This window comes from Anomaloglossus baeobatrachus, chromosome 2, assembly GCF_048569485.1.
Source record: "Anomaloglossus baeobatrachus isolate aAnoBae1 chromosome 2, aAnoBae1.hap1, whole genome shotgun sequence".
Lineage (NCBI taxonomy): Eukaryota > Metazoa > Chordata > Amphibia > Anura > Aromobatidae > Anomaloglossus > Anomaloglossus baeobatrachus.
This window is the reverse complement of record NC_134354.1, coordinates 474,303,621-474,320,410: the sequence shown is the minus strand read 5'-3', so window position 1 is coordinate 474,320,410 and position 16,790 is coordinate 474,303,621. Positions and strand designations below refer to the sequence as shown.

General features: G+C 49.9%; 1 protein-coding gene across 1 annotated transcript in view; it reads right to left on the bottom strand.

Moving 5' to 3' along the window:
* ZZEF1 (zinc finger ZZ-type and EF-hand domain containing 1) overlaps positions 1 to 16,199 on the bottom strand; it is a 337,771-nt gene extending 321,572 nt beyond the window's left edge. The window contains exons 1-2 of the mRNA XM_075336372.1: positions 15,512 to 16,199; positions 643 to 787 (exon numbers count right to left, since the gene is read on the bottom strand). Coding sequence (XP_075192487.1) covers positions 643 to 787; positions 15,512 to 15,892 — 526 coding nt within the window. The 5' untranslated portion in view covers positions 15,893 to 16,199. The remainder of the gene's footprint in view (positions 1 to 642; positions 788 to 15,511) is intronic.
* Between the last annotated feature and the right edge of the window lie 591 nt (positions 16,200 to 16,790).

Below are 16,790 nucleotides of genomic sequence, written 5' to 3'. Positions count from 1 at the left end.
TATATATATATATATATATATATATATATATATATATATATATATATATATATATATATATATATATATATATATATATAATATATATATATAAATAATAAAAAAAAAAATATAATATATATTCATTTTTTATTTTATTTTTTTTTTTGGTTAATAACTTTTTGTGCATTGTGTTTTCTTTTCGTTGTGTTTAAATGGATATATGCATATTAATGCACTTTTGTATAACCAGATGGTCGGTTTCATTTTGTGTGACAGGCTTATCTGATGCTACATCGATATCATGTATGTATTAGATTTTTCATGGCACATATCTCCGAGTTATTTCTTTTATGCAATGCTCTTTGGCTAATTTATGCGTATTTATCACGCACCCTTGATGACATTGGGAGTCATTGGTACTTGGGATAGTGTGTGTTGATTTTACTATTTTTCAATATTTTTTGTCAAAGTCCTTGTTACAATTTGATATATCAGGTGTGCTTGCAGATTATGCAGTGTCTTTTTCTCCCCTTTAACCGCAGGACTTTGATCATGCATGCTTATTTCAGTAAAGTCAGAAAGGAGCATACTGAATACATTATATCTATTTTAATGTTTCGGCTCTTGAAGTACAGTATAAAAATAGAGTATCAATATTACCCGGAGTGAGAGAACAAGCTTGCAGCTGTCGGATAACATGACTCAATTCCCCTTGAAGATTGGCACCACTGGAGGTCTTGATGGCTTCTAGCATGCTCTCCAAGTCTACCACCTCGTCGCCTTCAGCATCAAACTGTGCAAATGCCTGAAAGAGATGCCCATGGTTAATCCCACATGGAAAGTGTTCTCTGCAGAAAGTTAACAAACAGAAGCAAATGAGTCATAGAGAGGAAAGTTTGCTGAAGAACATTGCTGTATATTTGTAGGTTCCCGAGATCTTTCTGACTATACTTCAGAGCCTTGACGAAGTATGATAAAGAAACAACCACTGTACACATCCATACGGATGGGCAGGCATGTTTTCACAACAATCACACACATATAATACTGCTAAAAGAACTAAGCTTCTACAGTTCCCCTATAGTAGAGGCCGTCATTGTGCTTATTAATAGGTCAGCCTTCTTGATGGGACATTATTTAGCATAAACTGCAACCTCAATTCCCAAAAAGCTGGGACGCCGTGTAAGATATAAAGAAAACAAGAATACAAAGTGGAAATCTTTTACAGCCACATTGTATTCATAAAACATAGAACTCTGATCAGAAGGTGAAAGTTAGACATTCTTCCATTTCATTAGAAATTAACTCATCGAGAAATTGATGGTGAAAACATACCGTATTTTTCGGACCATAAGACGCACCCTGGTTTTAGGGAAGAAAATAGGAAAATAAAATTTTTAGCAAAAAATGTGGTCATGACACACTGTTATGGGGCGAGGATCGGCTGCTAACACTGTTATGGGGGTAATGTCCCCAAATTCTCTACTAAGGTACCCCAGCCCGGTAATGATCCTCCTGCCTTGTATATACAGTATGTCTCTCATCCTGGTATACCCCCATCCTGCTATATACCGTCATCCTGGCATATGGCCGCATCCTGCTATGTACTGGCATATGGCCGCATCCTTCTATATACCCCATCCTGGCATATGGCCCCATCCTGCTATATACCCCCATCCTGCTCATAATATACCCCCATCCTGCTGATAATATACACTCATCCTGCTATATTCCCTCATCCTGCTATATGCGCCATCCTGGTATACGGCCCGCATCCTGTAGCTCATAAAAAGAAAATAAACGTTCATACTCCCCTTACCTCACTCCCTGCAGCATCGCTCCTCCTCCCGTCTGTGTCATAAGCAGTGCCGCTGAGTGGAGCCGGCCACGATCCCTGCAGCATCGCGATGTCCTCCTGTCTGTGCCGGCGGCTGCGTGTGGACACGTGCACACAGCGATGACGTCATCGCTGTGCGCACCGATAGTCTCCACACACAGCCACCGGCACAGACAGGAGGACATCGCGATGCTGCAGGGATCGTGGCCAGTAAGTTATACTGATTCACTGAACCCCGCGCTGATGATGATGCACGGGGGGCAGTGAATACAGCCACACATGATCACTCTAGGCTGTAGTTGCCAGGGGTGATCACATGGGCCGGCTGTTTATCCCTCGCGCATCATCCCGCCCACCTGTCAGCGCCGGCTTCAGCGCTGCGGGATGATGGGCATGCATATTAAGTGAGCGGGGCCACGTGGTCATGGCAGGCACTGCTATAGCCTACTCTTGCCACCGATGACCCGCTCCACTACAGCACCCTCATCTCCCGCAGCCCTACATTCAGACTATAAGACGCACCCCCCACTTTCCCCTAACATTTGGGGGTGGGGGGAAAGTGCGTCTTATAGTCCAAAAAATACGGTCTCTCAAAAAAGTAAGGACAGGTCTAAGTCTAGCAGGTTGCAGCATCCCATGTTCTCGCCACGACAGTCTGTAAATGTCTGAGAAGTGACCAACTGATGGGGTTTTGGGACAGGAATGTTGTCGCATTTGTGTTGGATGTAGGATTTTAGCTGCTCCAGGGTCTGGGGTCTTGTTTGCTGAATTTTTTATTTCATAGTGCACCAATTCTTTTCTCTTAGTGAAAGGTCTGGACTGCAGGCAGGCAGATCATAACCTGAACTCTTCTGTCAATCCATGCTGTTGTGATGGATGCATGATGTAGTTCAGCATTGTCTTGCTGAAATATGCAAGGCCTTCCCTGAAATAGACATTGTCTGGATGGCAGCATGTGCCATTCTAAAACTTCTATATCAAGCTCAACAGGCCTTTCAAGTTGTGTAAGCTGCCCTTGCCATAGACACTAATGCAATCCCATACCATCAGAGATGCTGGCTTTAGAACCATGTGCCGATAACAAGCTGGATGGTTATCCCTCTCTTGAGTCCGCAGGACACTGCACCCGTGTTTTCATAAAGAATTACAAATTCTGATTAATCTGACCACAGAACAGTTTTCCATTTTACCTCTGTCCAATTTATTTGAGCTTTGCCCCAGAGACAATGACAGCGTTTCGGGATTGTGTTGATGTGACGCCCTGGGCAAGCCAGGGGTCACAGGTCACACACCACCACACCCTACACCCCAGTTAGGCACACCAAAGCTAACCAAAAATCCTTGTTGCCTTCCTCCAGAGGCTGATGTTCACACCAGGGGGTGGGCCAGGCGGTTGGCTCCGCCCACCGAGGAGGACACAGCTCTGGAGGCGGGAGAAACCAGGCAGATTAGCCCAGGCAGGGCTGGTGTGAGGAGCCCAGCTAGGGACAGAAAGGAGTAAACAGCTAAGTGAAAGTGAAGTGGTAAAGGAGAAGTGGAAGGAAGGTGAAAGGTGACAGAAAGAACGCCTGAAGTAGTCCAGCTGTGTGCAGGACAGAGTCAGCGAGGTCAGCAGCGGCGGTGACTGTCTGGACGGGGACTGTTTGGAAGTTCCTGGAAGGACCGCGGACGGGTAGTGGCCCGGCAGTCTGGAGCAGTGTACCAAAGGACAGTCAGCACCAGGGCAGGGGCCTCTCGGACCTCGGCAAGGCTAGGAGTCGCCATAATTTGCCAAATCCGTCAGTGAAGGGGACGTAGATCCCCCAACAACCAAGTCCCGATTGAAGGCAACAGTCCAACCATTTTTAGGAGAAGCACCGCCACCGCCAGGGCACCAGTTTCTCAGGGCCAGCGCCTGCGGGCAAAGAGTAGAGCTCCTCCGGTCCAGCTTGAAGCCGGGGAGCGGGTTACCGGTGGGGACCCATCGCAACCAACATAGAAACAAAGGTGCAAGGAAAAGGGACATCACCGTCACCTACTGGGAGAGCAAGTGCAGCCGTCCGTGGGAACCGTCTTTCCAGCCGTGTGGTTTACCGTAAAACTGTGTCAACGTCTCAGGCTGAGTGAGTACCACAGTGCCGCAAGGCACAGCGCTGCCCCCGCGTCCCTGCGCCCACCAGGCCCTGCATCTCCCGCCTCATCACCGGGCCCCGGGATCACCAACCCCTACCCACGGAGGGGCAACACAACACCTGGCTGCTCCGCATCACCATCCCCGGGATCCCCATATTGAGCAGCGGTGGTGAAATCACCACAACCGTGGGTGGCGTCACGGACAATAAACAATCCCCACACCCAACAACCCCCTTTCACTCACGGGCGAGGAGTGCCGCTCGAGAAACCCCCGGGATCCGGCCCACAGCTCGAGCCACCACTGAGCAGCAACCGCCGGACCCGAGCAGAAGAGGTGAGCGTAGTGTGCTGACACCCTCCTCCCCGCCCGCGACATTGACATATGGCTTCTTCTTTGTATGACAAAGCTTTACCTTGCATGTGTGTTTTGCACATCAAACTATGCTCAGAGACAATGATCTCTGGACGTTTTCCTGAGCTCATGCAGTGATTTGCACAACCGAATCTTGCCTGTTTTTAATGCATTGCAGCCTGAAGGCCCATAAATCAAGATCATTAAATATTGACCATCGGCCTTTTCCTTGTGCACATGGATTGCTCTAGAATCTCCAAATCTTTTCATATTATGTACTGTAGATGGTTAGATATTTGCAATTTTACATTGAGGAACATTTTTCTGAAATGGTTCCACAATTTTTAGGTGCAGTCATTCACATATTAATGAACCTGACCATCTTTGCTTCTGAGGGACTGTCTCTCTAACATGCACTTTTTATACAGTTATTTGACAGTTAAAAATGGTCCCTCAGCTGCTTTTCATGAGTACTGCAGTACTTATTTTCTAGTCTCTTGTTAATCCGGTCTAAACTTTGAGATGTGTTGCCGTCATCAATTTTAAAAGGAATTAATTTATTCAAAGGAAATGGATAAATGTCTAATATGTGGTTTATGTTTCATTGTGAATAAAACATGCCTATAATAGATTTCCAAATCATTGACTTCTTGTTTTCTTTTTACATAGCATACCAAGTTTTTGGGACTCGGGGGTTGTAGATCCTTCTTTATTGCAGGGCTGCGGAGTCGGAGCTCATTTTGGTGGAGTCGGTATAAAATGCTCCGACTCCTAAAATATATATAATAAATTGGGACAGCAGTGCAATGCAGAATGTGCTGAATATTTTTTCATATGAATTTGAGAAAGTTATGAATGTCCTATAAATGTCTGTTCTATTCCTGATCTAAGGCTACATTCACACACGGAGTTTTTGCTGCGTTCTTTGAGGATACGTTTTTCAGCTGCAAAAGCAGATCAGCTTTATAAAAAAAACGCATCACCTGAAAGGTTTTTGAGGTCATAAATAATGTTTTCGATAGCAAAAGCAGATTTGAAAAACACCACAAACTGACTGCTCATTCTTTGTGAGGATCTGTTTTTGAGGCCTCCAGTGTCTCCAGGCCTTAGTGGATAAAGTTCTGCAAGATTACAAACTCAAAAAAGAACAGGTTCTTGCCATTGTAACGGACAATGCTTCAAACATAAGTACAATTAAACTGATGAATGAGAGTAATGAACAACAGCTAGAAGAACATTTAGGATTCAGTATGTGTGAGATGGAGCCACAGCGCTGTTCATGTAATATCTGTTTGTTCCTCAGTTACAACAGAAGAACAGCAAAATGATACTTTAGGATTAGATGATCTTGTTAAAGCTGCTTCAAAACACTTTCATATTTATCACATGCGCTGTGTTGTGCACACGCTGCAGCTGCAAATAAGAGATAGTCTGATTGGAAAAGTGAGGAAATTGGTTATTGCCGCCAGAACCCCTAAAATTGATTCCATCTTGAAGAGACGTGCTGGGAAAGGGGCAATTGTCGATCAAGTCACTCGATAGGGCAGCACTTATTTAATGATTGAGCGATTGCTTGAACTAAAACCATTTCTTATAGATATGGCGAACCCTCAGGTAACCCTAAATGAAAGTCAATGGACACAGGTGGCTGAATTGAAGGAATTGATTAATCACCCATTTACCGTGACTAACAAATTAGAAGCTGAGGATTTAACTCCTGACATTTTCATAAGGGAGTGGAAAAACTTGCTATTTTGCCTGTCCCAAAGAGGAGATTTAATTGCAGATGGCATTTCTGCTTTAATGAAACAGAGAGAGGCACAGCTATTGGAAAATAACATTCTTCTGGCAGCTGTTTATGTGGACCCAAGTCATTGTATACTGCTTGATGATCAACAGCTCACTAAAGGAAAAGATGCTCTGACTGAGGTAGCAGTTAGGATGAGCGGCTACAGGACTGCCAGGCGCAGGAGGACTTGGGTTCTAAAGTTGTATTCCAATTTAATATAGATGTTCTGTTCTATCTAAATATCTTGATTATTGTATCATAAAAATGATTAAATGTCTGATGTTCACATTGTACTACCATATATTTTTCACTTAAATATAAGCAATATTTGTGGGAGTCAAAGTTGGAGTCGTGGAGTCTGAGTCGGTGCAAAGGAAACTGAAGAGTCATAGTCGCAGGTTTGGCTTACTGACTCCACAGCCCTGCTTTATTGGACATTATTATACACTAGATCTTCCTTTATAGGATATAATTCAACGTATACTATATCTTTCTTTATTGGACAATATTTAGCATATACTGGATGTCTGTTCCTTCATTCTACCCTCAAAATTGATATCAGCTGGAGTGCTGCCATAATAACAGCACTAAACATGTGATTACAATCCACCTAGATACAAGTGGCATCCCGCCATGTGCAATCAAGGATCAACCGTAGGTAAATTCTAAAGAATAAGTTCCCTGCGCCAAAACTGGTCAGTGTGCCAGACACAAAGTTTAAAGTACAGGGCAGGGTTATTTCCACCTTATCATATCTAATGTCTTGTAAATACATTTTACCCACATACAGGGTGTGGATAAGTAATAAACTGATGACTACAAAACATGTGATCATATTCAAAACTTTCATAAGGGAATATTCCCATATAGGTCATGTAGTGCAAACATTTCTGCAATTGCTCTATTTGCTTGACCACGTTTGCAAAAAGTGATGTAGAAGCTTGTAAAAAAAATAAAATAAAAAGTCCCATTAAGCCGGAAAAGATTTTGAGCTGCAAACCTTTTTGAACCTTTCCCCTTAGGCCCTCTTCACAGATCCGTGGCTCTGGTATGTGTGACGTCCATTTTCACAGGTACCAGAGACACAGATACACATAGACCCATTAAAGTCAATCGGTCTGCGCACGTCCGTATTTTGACATAGACTGTGTGTCAGTGTCCTCCACGCGGCGATATGTCCATTTGCTGCCGGCAGCATGGATGTCACACGGACCGCACACGGATGTAATGACATGCACCGGGGGAAAAAGAGGCGACATAAAAATAAAGAATTTTAATACTTACCGGTCTCCGGCGCTGCTGTATCTGCCTCTGCTGTTGCTTCCGGGTCAGCTCATTATGCTCATACATATAAAGAATTTTAATACTTACCTGTCGCCGGCGCTGCTGTCTCTGCCTCTGCTGTTGCTTCTGGGTCGGCTCATTATGCTCATACATATTCACCGCACTCACTGCGGACCCGGAAGTAACAGCAGCATCGGTGATAGGTAAGTATACAAGGTCATGCTGTCCATGTGCTATCCAGATGTCACACGGACAGTACAGGGACAGAACACAGACACACATACGTACCTTCACCACAGGCAGTGAAAAATGTTAGTGTTTTGCATGGACGTGAGAAGGAAGATTAAAACGGCTGGGAGGTCCATAAGGACAGACTAGTGTGCAAATTGTGATTTCAGAAGGGTTCTTTCCAAGCATATACCGTATTTTTCAGACCATAAGACGCACTTTTTTTCCCCCAAATGTTGGGGAAAGTTGGGGGTGCGTCTTATGGTCTGACTATAGGGCTGCGGCCGGGAATGAGGGTGCTGCAGGTCATCGGGGGCACGAGCAGGCAGCAGCAGCGCCTGCCGTGACCACGTGGGCCCGCTCATTACATATGCACGCCCATCCTCCCGCCCATCTCTCAGCGCTGAAGCCGGCACTGACAGGTGGGCGGGAGGACGAGCGGGGACGCGCGCATAGCAAAGAGCTGGCCGCATGATCACCCCTGGCAATTACAGCCTGGAGTGATCATGTGCGGCTGTATTCACTGCCCCCCGCGCGTCATTACCAGCCCGGGGTGCAGTGAATCAGTGTACTCACCCGTCCCCGTGTGTGGAGCCGCCCCCCTGCTGCACGCGATGTCTTCCTGTCTGTGCCGGTCAGCTGATCGGCACAGACAGGAAGACATCGCGTGCTGCAGGGGAACGGCTCCACACACACAGGTCAGCGTGCCAGAGAGGAAGATGTGATCGGTGCTGCAGGGAGTGAGGAAAAGGTGAGTATAAACGTTTATTTTTTTCTCTGTGCTATAGGATACAGGCCATATACCAGGATGGTATATGAGCACGATGGGGGCATATAGCAGGATGGGAGTATGTGAACAGGCTGGAAGGGGGGGAGGGGGTATGTGAACAGGCTGGATGGGGGGGGGGGGGGGTATGTGAACAGGCTGGATGGGGGGGGGGGGGTATGTGAACAGGCTGGATGGGGGGGGGGGGGGTATGTGAACAGGCTGGATGGGGGGGGGGGGTATGTGAACAGGCTGGATGGGGGGGGGGGGTATGTGAACAGGCTGGATGGGGGGGGGGGGTATGTGAACAGGCTGGATGGGGGGGGGGTATGTGAACAGGCTGGATGGGGGGGGGTATGTGAACAGGCTGGATGGGGGGGGGGTATGTGAACAGGCTGGATGGGGGGGGTATGTGAACAGGCTGGATGGGGGGGGGGGGGGGTATGTGAACAGGCTGGATGGGGGGGGGGGGTATGTGAACAGGCTGGATGGGGGGGGGGGTATGTGAACAGGCTGGATGGGGGGGGGGTATGTGAACAGGCTGGATGGGGGGGGGGTATGTGAACAGGCTGGATGGGGGGGGGGTATGTGAACAGGCTGGATGGGGGGGGTATGTGAACAGGCTGGATGGGGGGGGGGTATGTGAACAGGCTGGATGGGGGGGGGTATGTGAACAGGCTGGATGGGGGGGGGGGTATGTGAACAGGCTGGATGGGGGGGGGGTATGTGAACAGGCTGGATGGGGGGGGGGGGTATGTGAACAGGCTGGATGGGGGGGGGTATGTGAACAGGCTGGATGGGGGGGGGGTATGTGAACAGGCTGGATGGGGGGGGGGGGTATGTGAACAGGCTGGATGGGGGGGGGTATGTGAACAGGCTGGATGGGGGGGGGTATGTGAACAGGCTGGATGGGGGGGGGTATGTGAACAGGCTGGATGGGGGGGTATGTGACCAGGCTGGATGGGGGGGGGTATGTGACTAGGCTGGATGGGGGGGGTATGTGAACAGGCTGGATGGGGGGGTATGTGAACAGGCTGGATGGGGGGGTATGTGAACAGGCTGGATGGGGGTTTATAGCAGGATCATATACAAGGCAGGAGGATCATTACCAGGATGGGGTACCTTAGTAGAGAATTTGGGGACATTACCCCCATAACAGTGTCAGCAGCAGATCCTCGCCCCATAACAGTGTGTCATGACCACATTTTTTGCTTAAAGTTTTATTTTCCCATTTTCCTCCTCTAAAACCAGGGTGCGTCTTATAGTCCGGTGCGTCTTATAGTCCGAAAAATACGGTGCATTACTTCTCTGAGGATATAACCATTGTCAGAACCTCAGTTCCTCTGGTTTGTTCTCTTACGGTAACATTAAATATTGCAGCTCAGAGCGTCAATTACCAAGATAAAAATAGACTATTTGTGCAATGCTGACTGACCAGTCAACTTTTTCTTGAATATTAAGAAATTGCATTACCAACATTTCCCTAACACAGCTCTATAAAAGAAATGACTGCTATTAAGAGTAGGAGCAATTCAGGTAATAAGGGACCGCAGCCATAGGGATATGAAGAGCACTGCTGCTGTGCCAAAACCACCAGAATACAGACATGGTTAACATGAAGAGGGTGAAGAGAATTAGGCTATGTGCCCACGTTGCGTTCTGTCCCTGCAGAAATTTCTGCAGCGATATGAACAGCACACGTGCGTTTCAAATCGCTGCAGAAACTGATTTCATGCGCTCTGGATGCAGCCCCTCCCATAGACAGAGCGGGGGCTGCATGCAAAGCACACGAAAGAAGTGACATGTCACTTGTTAGAAGCGCTGCGTTCTAAGACGCCACGTGGGCATGGATAATGCACAATCTTCATAGATTGTGCAGGGGACGCGGGACGCATGCAGTTACGCTGCGGTGCAGAACGCAGCGTAACTGCATGAAAATACGCTACGTGGGCACAGAGCCTTAGAGCTGATGGCAAGTGACAATCTATCAGGACTTGCCGATTTCCTGGCACATTGGTGTTGCCATCGCCCAATGCATGGAGAGTGGTGAGCATGTGCCAGCTCAGGAGTGGCCGGCGTTCATAGGAGATTGTGATTGGTGTCATTCAAAAGTACTACTCATCCTGCAAACAACAAGCCCTCATACGGCTGTACTGACAGAAAATAAAGGTAATGGCACTTGGAATAAGGGGAAGAAAAAAACGAAAGCGCAAAGACGAAAAATCGCCTGGTCCGTAAGGGGTTAAGCTACATGTATACTGAAAGGTGAAAGAGTGTTCTTAAAGGGAATCTGTCACCAGGTTTTTGCCACCTAATTTGAGAGAAGCATAACTTTGGGGCAGAGATCCTGATTCCAGCGGTGTGTCACTTAATAGGCTGCTTAGTGTTATTTTCATAAAGTCACTGTTTAATCAGCAGGAGATTATCATTAGAGGTCTACTTGTCCTGCTGCCAGGTAGTCAAGCATATTCCTGAGCTCTGTGTAAGGCCGGTTTCAGATGCCTATATAAGTCATACATGTGTCACGCGTATGTCACACGTGTGACATCTGCGTTTGCATATGTCACATGTACTGGAGAAAACATGGGTCTTTTAAATAAACATATTCACCTGTATCCAGCGCTGTTTTCTTCGGCTCTGCCGTCTCCTGCTCCTGACCCCCGCTCATTATATTCATTGATTATTCACTGCAGTGAGGAGCTGGAAGCCGGAGCATTGAGATAACAGCACCAGGTACAGCACTGCAGGGACAGGTGAGTATTCACAAAGCAAGCAGTGTGTGTGTGAAGTGACGTCCAGGAGGTCATTGGAGTTTTCAATGAACTCTGATGACATCCTGATGACACCCCCGGGACACCCACGCTACAGCGGGAGTCACCACAGTGACTTCATGGGTTCAGCAGAGTTCATTGGGAACGCTGATGAGTCCTTGATGCTGTCCCCGCAATGTTCCGGCTTCCAGGTCCTCACCAACCACACACACACACACACACACACACACACACACACACACACACACACACACACACACACTGTATGTATACACACATAGCAGACACATGGATACACCAAGCACATACACACATAGCGCACATGCATGTATACACTGAACACACACACACACACACACTGTATGTATACACACATAGGAGACACATGGATACACCAAGCACATACACACATAGCGCACATGCATGTATACACTGAACACACACACACACACTGTATGTATACACACATAGCAGACACATGGATACACCAAGCACATACACACATAGCGCATATGCATGTATACACTGAACACACACACACACACTGTATGTATACACACATAGGAGACACATGGATACACCAAGCACATACACACATAGCGCACATGCATGTATACACTGAACACACACACACACTGTATGTATACACACATAGCAGAAACATGGATACACCAAGCACATACACACATAGCGCACATGCATGTATACACTGAACACACACACACACACACACACACACACACACTGTATGTATACACACATAGGAGACACATGGATACACCAAGCACATACACACATAGCGCACATGCATGTATACACTGAACACACACACACACACACACACACACACACACTGCTGTATACTCCCCAGTCTCCAGCGCTGCTCCGGCTTCCGGCTCCTCACTGCATTGAATAGTCAGTGAATATAATGAGCGGGGGTCAGGAGCGGGAGGCAGCAGAGTCAAAGACAGCACCGCTAGATACAGGTAAATATAGAAAATCTTTCTATTTAAAAGACCCCTGTTTTCTCCAGTACGTGTCACACTGATATCACACGGATCACAACAGTGTGCGATCCGTGTAACACCGTGCTGCCGGAGAAAAAAAACGGACATGTCTCTGCGTGTGAGTGCGGGGTCATGAGAGGTCACACGGTCCGTGTGAAAACACGGACATGTAAGTACAGCATAGAATAGCATGGGTACGTGTTGCAGCCGTGTTGAAAACAGATGTCACAGGTACCTGAAACACAGACATCTGAAATCAGCGTAACTGCTAGATCATCAGCAGGGAAAACATTGATTTTATCAAAATGACAGCAAACAGCTCAGTAAGTGACACATGGCTGGAATCAGGGACTCTGTCTCTACATTATGCTGCTCTCAGATAGGGGAGCAAAAACATGGTGACAGATTACTGGTAAAACCGCAAAATAATCTTTCAGTGTAAACAGGATGATGATCACCTGAGGAATAAGAAAAGTGCTTGCCCATCGGGTGAATGATATTTTGGGCAGTGCAAGAGATTATCCTTCCCAGTGGTGCATCGTCTTGTGTAAACACCACTAGTGTTGCCAAGAACAAAAGCAGCCTATGTGCACGGATATCTATTCTAATACGGATCGTTTGCTTTGGTCGCAGGCAAGAAATGACGGCCAAGAGCGAAGCCTTTGCCATTCGGAGGTCGTTCAGTGCCGCCCGTCGGCTCGTGTATACAGATCCCTACAGGGCTGTTGAGTGTAGCTGTGATAAAACCACTTTCATCAGCAGGAGATTATCACTAGCCCTGCAGGCAAGTAGTCCTCCATATTCATAAGCTCTGTATAGCCCCGCCCTAACAGATTGGCAGCTTTCTGCCTATGCACAGTGTACACAGAAAGCAGCCAATCAGTGGTGGTACAGAACTCAGCATTCAGAGCACTGATATATCTGCAGCAGATAAAACATTGATTTTATTAAAACTACAGCAAGCAGCCCAGTGATTAATGGAATCAGGGTCTCTGCCCCTACATTATGCTGCTCTCAGAGGGAACAGCAAAAACCTTGTGATGTGTATGACGGGATTCTTGCTTGCTCGATCTTTGAACCCTTGCAAGGTGGCAGAACAGTCTTATTAGGTTTGCAGAAGTTGCATAACAATATGGCAGTAATAAAAAGGGCCATGACATGTGGCGGTGTGACGGTACATACAAGGCTCATTTGTGGCATATTACAGTTACACAACTTTCTAATTGACTTATTGTATGAATCCTTCATGGTCTTGGAGCATATGCCATACATCGGCAGCTCCAGCACTATGCAGTTAGCCTCTGCTCCTGATGACGCTTTGCATATCCCAGCATACCCTGGGGTACTCAAACCAACCGTCATCAGATAGGAAACAGAAAAAAAAGTAGCTGTTAGATAGTGCAGTTATGGAATTGTTAATGCAACTATATTAGAAAGTCACCTAGCTCACCATCCTACATAGGCAGGAAGGAGGAGAGGGCTGCTTTGCTGTCAGACACCGCTCCTTTATAGAAATGTGACAAGTCATGGAGTCTGTCACCAGGGTAAATGGGAACACAACATAACACCTGCCTATCCCAAGGTACATGGAAAGCACTGATGTACTGTGTCACCGGGCACCCTGGGGCTCTGTCCGCTCCTCCTGTCACCGGGGCACCCAGGGGCTCTGTCCGCTCCTCCTGTCACCGGGGCACCCAGGGGCTCTGTCCGCTCCTCCTGTCACCGGGGCACCCAGGGGCTCTGTCCGCTCCTCCTGTCACCGGGGCACCCAGGGGCTCTGTCCGCTCCTCCTGTCACCGGGGCACCCTGGCGCTCTGTCCGCTCCTCCTGTCACCGGGGCACCCAGGGGCTCTGTCCGCTCCTCCTGTCACCGGGGCACCCTGGCGCTCTGTCCGCTCCTCCTGTCACCGGGGCACCCTGGGGCATGTCTGCTCCTCCTGTCACCGGGGCACCCTGGGGCTCTGTCCGCTCCTCCTGTCACCGGGGCACCCTGGCGCTCTGTCCGCTCCTCCTGTCACCGGGGCACCCTGGGGCTCTGGCCGCTCCTCCTGTCACCGGGGCACCCTGGGGCTATGTCCGCTCCTCCTGTCACCGGGGGCACCATGGGGCTCTGTCCGCTCCTCCTGTCACCGGGGCACCCTGGGGCATGTCTGCTCCTCCTGTCACCGGGGCACCCTGGGGCTCTGTCCGCTCCTCCTGTTACCGGGGCACCCTGGGGCTCTGTCCGCTCCTCCTGTCACCGGGGCACCCTGGCGCTCTGTCCGCTCCTCCTGTCACCGGGGCACCCTGGGGCTCTGGCCGCTCCTCCTGTCACCGGGGCACCCTGGGGCTATGTCCGCTCCTCCTGTCACCGGGGCACCATGGGGCTCTGTCCGCTCCTCCTGTCACCGGGGCACCCTGGGGCATGTCTGCTCCTCCTGTCACCGGGGGCACCCTGGGGCTCTGTCCGCTCCTCCTGTTACCGGGGCACCCTGGCGCTCTGTCCGCTCCTCCTGTCACCGGGGCACCCTGGGGCATGTCTGCTCCTCCTGTCACCGGGGCACCCTGGCGCTCTGTCCGCTCCTCCTGTCACCGGGGCACCCTGGGGCTATGTCTGCTCCTCCTGTCACCGGGGCACCCTGGCGCTCTGGCCGCTCCTCCTGTCACCGGGGCACCCTGGGGCTCTGGCCGCTCCTCCTGTCACCGGGGCACCCTGGGGCTCTGGCCGCTCCTCCTGTCACCGGGGCACCCTGGGGCTCTGGCCGCTCCTCCTGTCACCGGGGCACCCTGGGGCATGTCTGCTCCTCCTGTCACCGGGGCACCCTGGGGGCTCTGTCCGCTCCTCCTGTCACCGGGGCACCCTGGGGCTCTGTCCGCTCCTCCTGTCACCGGGGCACCCTGGGGCTCTGTCCGCTCCTCCTGTCACCGGGGCACCCTGGGGCTCTGGCCGCTCCTCCTGTCACCGGGGCACCCTGGGGCTCTGGCCGCTCCTCCTGTCACCGGGGCACCCTGGGGCTATGTCTGCTCCTCCTGTCACCGGGGCACCCTGGGGCTCTGTCTGCTCCTCCTGTCACCGGGGCACCCTGGGGCTCTGTCCGCTCCTCCTGTCACCGGGGCACCCTGGCGCTCTGTCCGCTCCTCCTGTCACCGGGGCACCCTGGGGCTCTGTCCGCTCCTCCTGTCACCGGGGCACCCTGGGGCATGTCTGCTCCTCCTGTCACCGGGGCACCCTGGGGCTCTGCCCGCTCCTCCTGTCACCGGGGCACCCTGGGGCTCTGCCCGCTCCTCCTGTCACCGGAGCACCCTGGGGCTCTGCCCGCTCCTCCTGTCACCGGGGCACCCTGGGGCTCTGTCCGCAGGGCACAGTCAGGCCTAGTGTCCCCCCGCCGCTCCGGGCACGTTACCTCCTCGCACTCCTCCCGGCCGCTCGCTCTGCTCTCCAGCATTTCTATGAACTGCTCCCGGGTCAGCGCCTCTTCTCCTCGGCTTAGTCTCTCCTCCAGCCAGCGGAGCAGGGCGCTCTGGTGCCGGGAAACCACCGACTCTGGGGCTCCGACCTCCCGCAGCCGGGCCGCAGCCTCCCGCAGCCGGGCCTGCTCCAGCAATACACCGGCGGAGGGCGGCAGCAGCGGCGGGGATGCAGGCCCGGGGACACCCAGAGGAGCCGGACTCTGCTGGCTCCCCGATCCCCCTGCGGCCGCGTCCCCGGCTGCTGTTCCGCTGTCCACCTGTTCCATCCCGGGCTCATCTTCGTCTCCGCTCCCGCCGCTCACCACATTCCCCATAATGATGGCGGCGCCGAGCAGAGTGTCCGTAGGGCCTGTGAGGCCCGAGCCACCCCCCGTCTACCCCGGCCTGGTCCCGCCCTGCAGCCCGCCCCGCACTGACAGCTCAGTCCTGACACCTGTCACCAGCAGCCTGGCCCAGCACCGAGACCCTCCCAGAATCACCGAGACCCTCCCGGAATCACCGAGACCCTCCCGGAATCACCGAGACCCGCCCGGAATCACCGAGACCCTCCCGGAATCACCGAGACCCGCCCGGAATCACCGAGACCCTCCCGGAATCACCGAGACCCGCCCGGGTGACTGTCCTGTGCAGAGGGGACTTCCTGATCCGGCCGGGAGGGAAACTGCAGGGCTACACCTCGTGCAGTCACATGGGGCTACTGTGTACTACTGTGTGTATGTATGTATGTATGTATGTATGTATATATATATATATATATATATATATATATATATATATATATATATATATATATATACATACATACAGTACACATACACTGCTACGGTATGGCGGAGTTACTGTATGTACTACTGTGTGTATGTATGTATGTATATATATATATATATATATATATATATATATACATACAGTACACATACACTGCTACGGTATGGCGGAGTTACTGTATGTACTACTGTGTGTATGTATGTATGTATGTATATATATATATATATATATATATATATATATATATATATATATATATATACATACAGTACACATACACTGCTACGGTATGGCGGAGTTACTGTATGTACTACTGTTGTGTGTGTAACTGTGTAATATATATACGTATATATATATTCCAGTTGAAAGCAGAAGTTTACCTCTTCTCTATAAAGACACATCTGCATGTTTTTCTCACTATCTGACATGAAATCAGAATAAACC